Source organism: Emydura macquarii, unplaced genomic scaffold (genome assembly GCF_026122565.2).
Source record: "Emydura macquarii macquarii isolate MOO-44397 ecotype Brisbane River unplaced genomic scaffold, CSIRO-AGI_Emac_v2 contig_509, whole genome shotgun sequence".
NCBI lineage: Eukaryota > Metazoa > Chordata > Testudines > Chelidae > Emydura > Emydura macquarii.
In genome coordinates this window covers 5,148-17,619 of record NW_027130646.1, presented here as the reverse complement: position 1 = coordinate 17,619, position 12,472 = coordinate 5,148, and the positions used below count along the sequence as shown (strand labels likewise).

The 12,472-nt window shown below is 50.0% G+C and overlaps 1 protein-coding gene across 1 annotated transcript; it reads right to left on the bottom strand.

Moving 5' to 3' along the window:
• Nucleotides 1-389: 389 nt before the first annotated feature.
• Nucleotides 390-4,813, bottom strand: LOC137147179 (ecto-ADP-ribosyltransferase 5-like). The gene is made up of 4 exons (XM_067539045.1): nt 4,748-4,813; nt 2,229-2,919; nt 1,820-1,852; nt 390-607 (listed from the first exon to the last, which is right to left on the bottom strand). Exons 1-4 carry the CDS (start codon nt 4,811-4,813, stop codon nt 501-503), a joined length of 897 nt encoding a protein of 298 aa, XP_067395146.1. The 3' UTR covers nt 390-500.
• Nucleotides 4,814-12,472: the final 7,659 nt, after the last annotated feature.

The window sequence follows — 12,472 nt, the reverse complement described above, 5'->3', positions numbered from 1 at the left end:
TGGACCTTTGACGTCACCTGTTACAAGTATCATCTGCTGGACAGATGTGATCTGAAAGTGATTGAGAGATATAGACACGGGATGCCACAAACAGTCACAGACCCGCCTGGCCGAGACACAGATTAAATCCATCAACCGTATGAATGAAAATACTCAGACGTGGTTTATTTCTTAAAAGTCTCTCACTGAAGTCATCAAAAGTCGGCACAGAAGCGCGAGCAGACAGGAATACAAGTAACGTATCCAACATGTGCCCATTTCTATCTCTAGCACTGAAAGACAAATCCTATTTGGAATAGATCGATGAGCTTTCATTGTGATCTACTAATCGATAACCTATAATCAAAGCTTGCCCAAGGAGGTACCAGCCAAACTCCATCCGTGTTGCTAGTTTCCCTTTGAAGTGCTGGCAGAATAGCAGGATGGCTTTGGATCTGGTTCGCCCCATCACCATGATTTGTGTTAGAGAGAGAAAAAATGAATAACACAAACAGGAAAATTTAGAAACTGGTGAACAGCTTCAGAGCAGCAACGTGGAGCAGGATGATGGATCCTCCAAAGAGGGAAGGGCTCGTCTGACTGGGGAAGGCGATGCCTCCTCTGGTAGCTGTTAATCAGAAAAAGCAGATCAAACAATTCCTAGGAGATTATTTCACACTGACAGATCTTCTTAAAGCTGGACCCAGGTACCTGCCCAACAGCCTCTGGACCCTGTTTCTGTGAGAGGCACAACAGTAATCGTTTCCCCTCCGCAGGACATTCCAGCCTGGAATTTATCTGGGACTTTCACCTCACTGGTGATATATTCCACCTGCCTCCTTCCTCCTCAGCCTGCTTCTTCCTTTGCTATGAATCATTAGTGAGCATGTTTCACCCAAGACAGTCCCAGATGCTCTGGTTGGGGTTTCTTATTTATTGCATATGTGTATTCCAGTTACGAATAATACAGACACGAGGCTATGAAAGACTGGCTGCAGGCACCAGTAACACCATTTCTGTTGGGTATTTTTTAATGGCTTTAGGGGAAAATGTAGAGCTGGGCAGAGAAGGACCGCTCCATTTTGTGGAGAATTTTGATATTTCAAAATTTGGTGTCGTTCTGTTTTGGAATGAAAACAGAAAATGTTGAAATTCTCCCTAACAGGGAACGGAGTGTCGGCTGGGGGGCAGTCCACTGAGCAGGCTGGCCCAGAGTCGGGAGAGCTGGAAGACCAGGGGTCCATGACTCCTAGACGGTCTGCCAGCCACGCTGCTGGGGTGCCAGGTGGGGAAGCTGCCCAGAAGCCAGGCAGCGCTGTGACAGAACCTGGTAGAAATCAAACTATCTCTGCAATGGGTTTAGATTTGTCAAATTGTCAAATTCCAACAAGAAAATGTTTGCTTGAGATTTTTCCGAGCTGCTCTGGTAAAACAGTCACGTGTGTTTCCTGCTCTCAGAGGGTGTTGTGCACTGGGGATGGAATGGGTGTAGCTAGGAGAGGAGGGAGCTGGAGACACACTTGGGTTGCTGGGTTTGGGGATGTCTGTTCAGCCTCCCAGTGCAGAACCTTTAGTGCTCTCAGGGGTAATTCTCCTGACATTCTCTGTTCTGCAATCAGCTGCACAGGGAATGCATTCACACAGGAAGGTGCTCAGACACCAGCCATGCCGGCCATACGAGAACCTGGCTAAATAGCCAGAACATGCAGCTAACCGCACTTATTTCACAAGTTGTTTCCGTGTATGTGACAGGTTTGCCTGGTGGGTTGCTCTCAGCTCTGCACATCAGTACAGTGGGGAAAACCTTTTCAAAACAGTGGAAACAAAATGTTTTTCTTACCATAGTTGTCAACGCAGTCTTTGTTCTTCTCTCCTACGGTACAAACAAAGAGGGACAATGAAACGCAGTGTGCTCAGGTAGAATTTCAATGAGCTCCATCTGGTCTGGTGTCCTGTCCCTGACAGAAGTAAGGCCCAGCTCCATCCGGAAAAGGTGCAAGAAACCCCAGAGTGGAATAATCTACACATAGAGGAAATTTCTTCTTCTCTCCTCAGCGAGTGCTTCGGGCCGAGTGTTCTCCCACCCCAGCCCGAGGCCCTCTCCAGCAGCAAGAAGCGTGGCAGTCTGTGTCCCCCCAGCCCTCCCCATGTCAGGGTCTCTCTCATCAACTCTCCCTGCAGTGGGGTTTTCAAATTCCCCACAGCAAATGCCCCACACAAATATTTCTCCTGTCCAGCCCAGTACTCACCGTTCAGGAATGTGCAGTTAAAATAGCTGCAGGTCCGGTTTGTGCTCCGGAGGACAAAGCTGTGATTGTCTTGTCCTGGGGACACGCTGAATTGCTCGTGGACTGGGATTAGCACTTCCTCCTCCTCTGGATAGTGCGAGAAGTTCCTGATATCAACGCCAAAGCACGTGTGGATGGTGAAGACTGTGGCCGTGCCAAATATCTCAGCTTCTGTTTTATCAAAAGACGAAGAGGCAAAGTATCCAAACCTGATGATACCCGAACCTGTGTGTGGTACGTCAGTGCCCCGGTACACTGTCTCTTTGTACATCGCACCACAGCTCCCTTGTAAGAGCCGCAAAGCTCTTGTCAAATAATAATGAAAGGCTTTGAATTGGAAATTGTCCATGTAATCAGTTCGAGATTTCCCGTTCTCTCTCACTGCCTGATTAAGTTCGCTATGGAAGTCATTGTCAGTATAGGCTATTATGGCTCTTCCATGCTCATCCTTAAAGCCTGAGGGCAGAGAAAGCTTCGTCTTTACACTTTGCCATGTTTGCTCTGAGTTTTCCCATACTCTGCTAAGTGATGTGGACATGGACATTTCTTCCATTAGCAGCTCAGGTGCACATTCATCCATCTCTACTTCACAGCCTATGTACTGGTCATCAAAAGCATCCGGCATCATGCTGAGCTCCACCTGGCATTTGGCCTGGGAGAACAAAGGAAACATACGGCAGCATTAGCGTTTGTGTTACAACAGTGCCCAGAGCAGCGGTTCTCAAAGTGGGGGCGCGGAGCAGGGGACAGAGCGGCCCAGCTCCACCCTCCCCGGAGACGGAAGAGGCCCCCGCCGCCGCCCACCTCCTGCAGCAGCAGCAGCCCCCTGCCACTGCTGGGCACGTTCCCTGCGCTGCTGCTGCCCTTGCACTGCTGCTGCTGCTGCTGCCCTGCTCCTTGCTTCCTGTGCTGCAGGCCCTGTGTGTTTCCGGGAGACGGAGAGGGGCGCTCAGGGGAAGTGGGGGGCACAATTGTTAGTGACAACAGCGCGGGAAGTGTACCCCTGTTTTTTCCTGAAAGGGCCCCCCACTTTCAGTAGGGGAACGGTGGGTGCGATTTTGGGGCGGAGGGGACATGATTGTTAGACAAAAGTCCACGGAGGAGGAGGAGTGCAGTGCAGTGCAGTGCAGCGCAGTGCAGTGCAGTGCAGCGGGTGCGCTGGGTTTGCACTGCCTGTAGCACTAGCTGAACACTGCCTGTGCCCTGCTTACGGGGGATGTTTGCTGCACACATTGGCTCGGGTTAGCGGGGGCTGTTGGGAACAAGAAGCAGGACTGGCTGGCATGGCTCACGAGAAGCCACTGCTCAGCACATGCTGGAGGGTGGTTGGGCAGTGCCAGGACTGTGACCTGTGAAGACGTTGGTTCCTCTAGCGCTGACCTGCAGGGCTGGTCTGAACCGGGCAGGCAGAGGCTGGCAGTGCAGTGCAGGCAGCAGGAGAACTGTGGGGGTGTAACAAGGACGCGCTCGTAAGAGCGACAGGGAGTTGTTCGGGGAGCCAGGCTCAGACACGGGCCTGGACTGTCACCCTGAGAGCTACTGAACCAAACTGGGACCCCTGAGTGTGCTGGAAACCACTTCACAGCGGGGGCTGCGGCAGCCCCCCAGCAGCCTAGGCCCAGCACCTGTGCTCTCCTGGCAGGACAGAGAGGAGAGAGCTGAGGGGAACGGGAAGCTCCTGCAGGGCGAGGGGAAGCCTGAGCAGGTGGAAACTGTTTTAAATGGGTTCTGTTGGCTTGGGATTGTGTTGGGGGATCCCAGGGGAGCCCTGCAAGCCCGGCCCTGAGAGACGGCAGGACCCAGAGCGGTTGTGGGGAGAAGGAGTGGAAAACAGACTGCGGTAGGAAGGGGTCCAGGAGGCAGCAGCAAGAAGTCTGAGGGAGCAGACCTTGGCGGCTGGTCACAGGTCCCTGGGCTGGAACCTGGGTTAGGGGGAGGCCTGGGTTCCCCACCCAGCCACGGGGGAAGGTGGGGTGGGGCCCGGAGAAAGGAACGAGGCCGACTGAGAGGAGGGTGTGAGGACTGTGGGGCCAACGAGGATTTGTGAGGAAGTTCGGCTGTTATGAGATGGACTTTCTGTGACCCAGAAGGGGAGGAACTAAAACCAGACCGGGCTGGAGGGCAGTGATCAGTTGGTCTCCACGTCACTGAAGGCAGGACAAGAATTAATGGGCTCAATCTGCAGCAAGGGGGATTTAGGTCAGATATGGGGAAAAACTTTCCGACTCGGGGACAGCTGAGCACTGGAACAGGCTTCCAAGAGGGGCTGTGGAATCCCCGTCCCAGGAGGTTTTTAGCACAAGTTGGACAAACACCCACGTGGGCTGGACTAGGTTTCTTTGGTCCTGCATCAGTGAGAGGCTGGACCAGGGGACCTCTCGAGATCTCTTCAGCCTCACCTGTCTGTGGTTCTAGGACTGCCGCATGCGTGGCCTTAAGGAGAAAACAGAGAGCTCACATGGGCAGGCTCCAGACCTTACCTGCGGGATTCCCAGCAAGATGTACAGACAGACGTGTGTCAAGGGGAGCAGTGGAGGTCTCAGCATTGTTCCAACTTCCCCGTGCGGCTGTAAGAGAATCCCTCAGGGACGTCAGTGGAGGGGTTGGGAAAAGCGCACTGCAAATCCAGATCGCTCTGTTGTTCTGGTCAGTGACTGGGATTTCCCAGGCAGGAATAGCTATTTCTCGCATTGCAGCTCAGCTGTAATGGAGGCGGATTTGGCCCTGGAATACAGTCTGCAATGGATGGTGTGGGGCGTAGCTGTGGGGAAATCCTTCCTTCACTTCCCAGTGATCCCATTTCCCTAAAGGATTCTGGGTGGTGGAAATACGACACCTAGCGCCGTGCCTGGCTGCTTCGTTCTGCCCCATGGCCAAGGGCGTGGTCAGTGACGCAGACATCAAACACCAGGGGTGAGCCTAGGCCCGAGGGTCGCAGCCACACGGCCATCTCAGAGACGCAGACACACAGACCTCTGTCACCTGGCTGGGCAGGGACCCACACACCAGCCACATGGCCACACGGAGACAAACTGCAAACAGACCAACACCCAGCTCCCCATGTCCCTTTACACTACAGCTACGCCCTCCAGCACTCCCCTCTTCACGCCTGTGTTCACCTGCTGAGCGGATCCCTCGTTTAGTGGGTCTGGTGGGGAGCTGGGTCCTTTGGGGGCAGAGTTTCTGGCCAGGTAAAGGGAGCTGGGCATTGGAATTGGGAGAGTGGGTCCTGGAGGAGAGCCAGTGACATGGGGACAAGGGTGTGGGAGTGTCTTGCTCAGGGAAAGCAAGATAGGGTCAGGAGCAGTGACTGCATGGCAGTATTTATTGGGGGGAGAGGGAGGGTTTCCACAGAACACATGGAAACACCATCCTTCCCCTGGGCTGTGTCCATAAAGGGCAGGGCCTGAGGTGGGGCTTTTCCCTCCCTTGTGTACAGTAGGGGTTGGCCTGGGGTAGGCGACAGCTGAGCTGTGCTGGGGGTGACGGGATGGACACACACACAGTGAATGGGTATGAGACACAGGAGTTTATGGTGTGCCCGTAATGAGTGGGGGGACAGAACAGGCAGGTGGAATATGAGTGGGGGAGAGGTGTGGGTGCAAGTGCATGTAGAATAGAGGGTGTGGAGTGGGGTGTGTGTGAATGTGTTGCTGTATGGATTCAGAGTGTGTGTGTGTGTGCACGTGCGCGTGCGTGTGTGCAGAATGGGTAGATAGGTGAGTGTAGAGTGAATGAGGGTAGGTAGTGGAGTGAATTGTATCCGGGCAGTATGAGCACGGGTAGAAAGATGGATGTGGAATGAGTGCATGGAGTGGGTGTGAGTGGAATAAACGGGCAATGCACCCACAAATTCATGCATAGCTATGTAAATTCCTGCATATTTATACAATTCAGGCAAATACATGCAAATCATAGTTAAGCGTTTTATTTTATTTTTTTTGCAAATGTTGGCCTCTAGGCACCTTCTTAACGCTAATGTCAGAGTAATCCTTTTTATTCCACAAAAACCTTATTTTGTCTAAAGCCATTGAACCTTTCTTTTAACAGAAATGCAGACATTGGTCCGTGGAATGCTTCTCCACTGGAAATGGATTTTCCACGCTAGTTTACATTGCCAGAAAAAGACCTGAACACTAAACCATTTTGGCAGACAGCAACATTCGCGGTGGTTCATGGTTTTTTTTGATTAAGGGCAGCATCCCCTGTTGACTATAAGTCCAAATAAACAACTTGATTCTCAAAGAGAGATCAGCACTCTTAAACTGTTAATCCTTTATACTGTTCAAATGCCATATTTGCATCCTGTCCTAAACCTCCTAGAAATTTTTCACATGGTCACCCTCTGGCTGTTACCTTGTTGTGACACCACTAATGGAGTTGTACTCCAAAGCCTCACAGTCTGTAACTTCTCCTGGGATTTCTAGTAGGGTTGAAGACTCTGCAAAATACTCCATTCAGTCCCAGACTGTGTTACTTTTTCAGACATTTTCTACCGGGCCGAGGGGAGGATAATGTGGATTTCCCCTGGCCTGGACACTAGACATTTTATAAATTATCACTAAAAATGTATAAACTTTGATTGTGTTACAGGATTTTCTTCCCTCTCATGTAGTCTTGTCTCAGTATGAGAGCACAATACTAGTGCAGATGTATTTGTACACGTTATTTATTTACAGCAAGAGTGTGACACCTTTACATGCGTCGAGTAGGACCTTGCACACATGGGTAAGTCTAGACTAGAGAGTTTTGCTGCCCTGTTGATCTGTTGTTAACTGATTGTTAATTTGGGTTAATTAGCAAACATCTTTTAAAATGCTAATTTAGACACTTCACAAATGTTTGCTCCAGGGCTGAGCCTTTTTTCGCAACTGTCTTACATTCGACACCCCAGTTAACACAGCCCAGAATGACATTAGACTTTTCTGCAACTGCTTCACACTGTTGACTCATCTTCACTTTGTGATGCACTCTCACCCCCAGTAGCAGCACTACCGCCCAGCCAGTCAGTCACCGCTTCATATTTGTGCATTTGATTTTTCCTTCCTAAGTGCAGTACTTTGCACTTGTCTTTATTGAATTTCAGCTTGTTCATTTCTGACCAATTCTTCACTTTGTCCAGGTCGTTTTGAATTCCAGTCCTGACCTCCACAGCGCTTTCTACCCCTGCCCCAGCTTGGTGTCATTGTAAGCTTTATAAATCTCCTTCTCCACTGCATTATCCAAGTCATTAATGAAACTGCTGAATTGTACCAGACCCAGGACTGACCCCTGCGGGACCCCACTGGATCCACCCTCCCAGTTGGACAGGGAACCACTGATAACTGCTGTCTGAGTGCGATCTTTCAACCCCTTGTGCACCCATCTTACAGTAATTTCATCTACCCCGCACTGCTCTAGTTAACTCAGGAGACTGTTATGTGGGACTGGGGGAGAAGCCTTGCTAAGATCAGGATGTATCATGTCTGCTGCTTCACCCATCCACGAGGTCAGACCCCCATCAAAGAAGGAAATTCGGTTGGTTTGGCATGATTTGTTCATGGCTGTTTCTTATAACTATTATTCTCTAGGTACTTACAAATTGATTGTTTCATAATTTGTTCCAGTATCTCTCCAGGTATTGAAGCTAGGCTGACAGGTAAGTATTTCCCCAGGTTCTCTTTGTTCACCTTTTTAAAAAGGAACCTTTGAAGCTGTTCCACTGAAGATAAATACTTTTTAAAACACATTGGACCGAGGGGCCCGGCTCCTGGGTCCCAAAGCACCCAGCTAGAGGGTGGGTCTGTCTCTGTTCCCCACCCACCATTAATTCTTTCATTCTTTAGCCACAGAGGAACAGCTTCAGCAATGAGCCAGAGAAAAAGGGAGCACAAGCAAAGAAGTAAGGCTCGACCAAATTCACAGTCCATTTTCATAGATTTCAGGGTCATAGCATTTAAAAATCTTGAATTTCATGGTTTTGGATATTTCAATCTTAAATTTCACAGTGCTGTAACAAAGCATGACTTTGTGTTTTAAAACAGCAAAATATAAACATGTAACGCCCATGACGCCCCCCTTCCCACCCCAATGCGATCCTTCCTTCGGCGCTGCTGCTGGAGTTGGTGCTGATTTCAGAGCTGGGCACCCAGCCAGCAGCCGCCGCTCTCTGGCTGCTCAGCTCCGAAGGCAGCACAGAAGTAAGGGTGACAACACAGCGACCCCCCTACAATAGCCTTGTGACTCCCCTTTGGGTTGGGATCCCCAGCTTGAGAAAGGCTGCTACAGGGTAAAACTGCACAAAAGACCAGATTTGACTGGGGAGACCAGATTTCACGGTCCGTGATGCTTTTTTCATGACCGTGAATTTGGTAGGACCCTACAAATAATGATGCGAGTGAATCTATGGCCCAATGGTTAGAGCAGCGGAGGGAGGACTTGAATCCAGGGTCTCCTGCATCCCAAGTGAGTACCCGAATCACTGGGCTAAACGCTATGAGGGAAGATCTCCCCGTCTCCTCTCCCCACCCCCTACTTTTTGTGTAAGTTTCTCTCCAGGGCTGAGCAGGTTCGCAAGGTCCAAGAACACCTACCAGATCGGGTCCCGCAGGTGAGGCAGGTGGAGGAACATGTGTCTTCCCCTGGATCACGCTGCGCTCTGGGGCTGGCACGGGGCTGCAGGGCACATGCTCAGAGGCAGACACGTAGGAGCCGAGGGAATTGGTTACTGCAAAACTGTAGGTGCTGAGCCGGTTTATGCACCCACAGGGTTCAGAGGCGGCTGAACAGGGGCTTTGTGAATCCTGGTGGGGCCTGATTGTGGGATTTAGGTGCCTAAAGCAGCAGCTAGGTAGGGCTAGCTGGGTAGAGATCAGCTGCCCTGGCAATCTCCGCAAAGAGATGAACAGCTTTCTGCTTTGGAGACTCATCTGAGGTTAGGACCGGATCGTCTCGGTGGCTGTGTCAGTAGAGGAGGGATCTTTACAACGACCAGTCAGGGATATTTGCGCTCTGTGGGAATATTTGTGGTCAATGTACTTAATGATGTACACGTGAGGAAAATAAGTGAATTTTTTTTGTTTTCGCTACATGTGGCTTAAAATATTTCTGTAGCTTCCTGCCTGTCCCAAAGCGTTTCTAATTTCCTAACAAACTAGAGCTCTGAAATCAGCTCAGCAGGAAATATTAGACTTTTCATTCTGTGCACCAGATTCTACCCTCTGATATGAAAATTTGCATAACAAAAATACCTAGAGATCCCAGCCCTCGTGCTGGGGGCTGCAAGTAGGGAAGATGTCCAAATCCCCAAAAAGGCAGACAAAGGTTGATAGAAGAGAGGGAGGTAATGGGAGAGGAGAGAGGTAAGGGGACTAGCTCGTTGTCACACACAGCAGGACAGGGGCAGAGCTGGGAGGAAAGCCTAGATCTCCAGACTCCCAGTCAGGTGCCTTATCCCCTGGACCACACTCCCCCTCCCTTCCACAGGTACTGGACAGATGTAACTGCGGGCAGATTGGTATCATTGTCTAAGCCACAGAGCAACCTGTTGGCAAGAGATGAATGCAGCAGAAGTGTCAGTAATTACATAACGAAGAGTAAGAATGGAACACTGTTACTATACCTGACCTTCCTGAAGTGACTCTGATTTCCTGGCAGGCGGCTGACCCCAGCAAGAGATGTCCTGCCGTTGTAGTATTAATCCGCAATGTTCATAACCCAGGAAATGGCCTGACTTTATCTAAGAAACCTCCTTGCTGACTTTCACTTTCAGAATTAACAGCATGGGGTCTTTTGGTTTTTTTTTTTTCGAAATAAGGGGCTGATCTAAATCCCACTGAGTCAATGAAAAGATCTCATTGATTTCACTGGGCTTTGGATCAGGTTTATACAGAGCCAAAAAGTTAATATGAGCTAGGGCAGGGCTGTTGAATATTCCCAATACTGCCTAGTTCCTAATGTAGCCACAGAATGACCCTGTTTATCCTCTGTGATTCCTGTTCTCGGATCCTCCCTGTCCCACATGCTAAAGCCAAGCAAAAAAAGACCCCAAATGATGCAGTTCTCTAGGGGCAACAGCTCACTTAGACATCAGATGAAATACCACGTGGATAAATGTTTAAAGACTGGTGTTAAAAAGTTGGATTTGCTTGGGTTGCGTAGAAGTGCACATTAATTGGAACTCCAGAAGGGAGCGGGCTGAGAATGAGGGGAGGGAAAAAATAACCAGCCCAAACGTGTAAGGAAGCTTTCCCCCAACATTAGGGATTTGGAGAACATGTTGAAATGGACAGCAGAGCATGCCACCCGGCTCCAGCAGCAGCAGCTGTTACAAATGGTGGCCATCCTGCCGCTGACCTGGGAACTGTCTGTCCGTCATGCACGTCAGCCATAATCACAGAATCAGAGAAGATGAGGGTTGGAAGGGACCTCAGGAGGTGTCAAGTCCAACCCCCGCTCAAAGCAGGGCTAACCTCAGCTAAATCATCCCAGCCAGGGCTTTGTCAAGTCGGGCCTTCGGGCATCTGGGGTTTCGCAGGCAAGCCTCCCTCCCAGCTTTCTCCTTCGTCTGGTTCTCTTGTATCTCTCGTCAGTCATCGCAGTCCTCCAACTCTCAGCAGCTTTCCAGTGAATTGTATCTGGGCAGTGTGTGCGAAGTAGAAAGATGGATGTGGAAAGAATGCATGGAGTTGGTGTGAGTGGAAGAAATGGGCAATGCACCCACAAATTCATGCATAGTATGTAAATTTATGCATATTTATACAATTCATGCAAATACATGCAAATCATAGTTAAACTTTTTTTGTTTGCCAATGTTGGCCTCTAGGCACCTTCTTAAAGCTAATGGCAGAATAATCCTTTTTCTTCCTCAAAAACCTCAAAAACATTTTTGCAGACAGCCACATTCTTGGCGGTTCATGGTTTTTTTTGGTTAAGACAAGCATTCCCCTGATGACTATAAACCCAAAGAAACAACTTGATTCTCAAGGAATGATCAGCACCTTTAAACTGTGAAATGCCATATTTGCATCCTGCCTTAAACCTCCTAGAGATTTTTCACATACTCTTCCCTCGGTCTGTTACCTTGTTGTGACACCACTAATGGAGTTCACTCCAAGGCCACAAAGTCTATAACTTCTCCTAGGATTTCTAGTAGGGTTGAAGGCTCTGCAATATACTTCATTCAGTCCCAGACTGTGTTACTTTTTCAGACATTTTCTACCGGGCCGAGGGGAGGATAATGTGGATTTCCCTTGGCCCGGGCCCTAGAAATTCTATAAAATATCACTAAAAATGTATAAACTTTGATTCTGTGACAGGATTTTCTTCCTTCTCATGTACTCTTGCCTCAGAATGAGAGCACAATGCTAGTGCAGATGTCTTTGCACATTAATTAAACCTCCAGAAGGAGCGGGGTGAGAATGAGGGGAGGGGAAAATAACCAGCCCGAAGGTGTAAGGAAATTTTTCCCCAACCTTAGGGATTCGGGGAACATGTTGAAATATACAGCAGAGCACGCCAGCCGGCTCCAGCAGCAGCAGCTGTTACAAGTGGTGGCCATCCTGCCTCTGACCTGGGAACTGTCTGTGTGGCAACAGCGACTGCAACAGCAGCTCACACACCATAGGGTGGCCCTTCTGCGACCTCCCACGGTGACTGGGTCTTCTGCTGGGGACCGGTGGACGTAGCTCCGCTGACTGCAGCCCTACAGGTCCAATGAAGATGGGTCCGAAGATGACCCAGATGCTTTTCCTGAGCTGTTTGAATGGCTGCTGGGGGTCGTGCAGGGCTGCCAGAACATGGGAACATGGGCTGCTGGTGGCCCCACATTTGACTGGGGCAGCCCAGGTCAACTCTTGTCTCCTGGATCCTGAAGCAGAGCAGAATCACCTGCAAATTTAAGTTGCCGTTTTGGACCATTTAGTGGCTCTGAAAAGACCATCAGCCAGCACCTCCTGGACCAGAAATATCCCTGGGAGCCCAGCCCTTGGGTGTAGCACAGAACCTGCAGGACTCCTGCTAGGGGTGTCTCAGACCAGATGCCAGGACGGGTCCAGGTGGCTGAAAGGATCCTGCTAGAGCAGTTTGCCCAGATACCCCCAGCTGGGAGCAGACATGGCACCGTGAGGCACTGGCCTGAGATGGGGTTTAGTTGGCAGGTGTTTACACATATTACACCAGCAGTTACCGTCAGACTGTAATCCCATCAGAGAGTATTACATTTGCTT

Coding starts and splice junctions, on each gene's coding strand:
- LOC137147179 (XM_067539045.1), bottom strand. CDS start 4,813: ATGCTGAGACCTCCACTGCTCCCCTTGACACACGTCTGTCTGTACATC. Junction 2,920..4,747: donor TCTTGCTGGGAATCCCGCAG/GTAAGGTCTGGA, acceptor TTGTTCTCCCAG/GCCAAATGCCAGGTGGAGCT. Junction 1,853..2,228: donor TAACTGCACATTCCTGAACG/GTGAGTACTGGG, acceptor TTTGTACCGTAG/GAGAGAAGAACAAAGACTGC.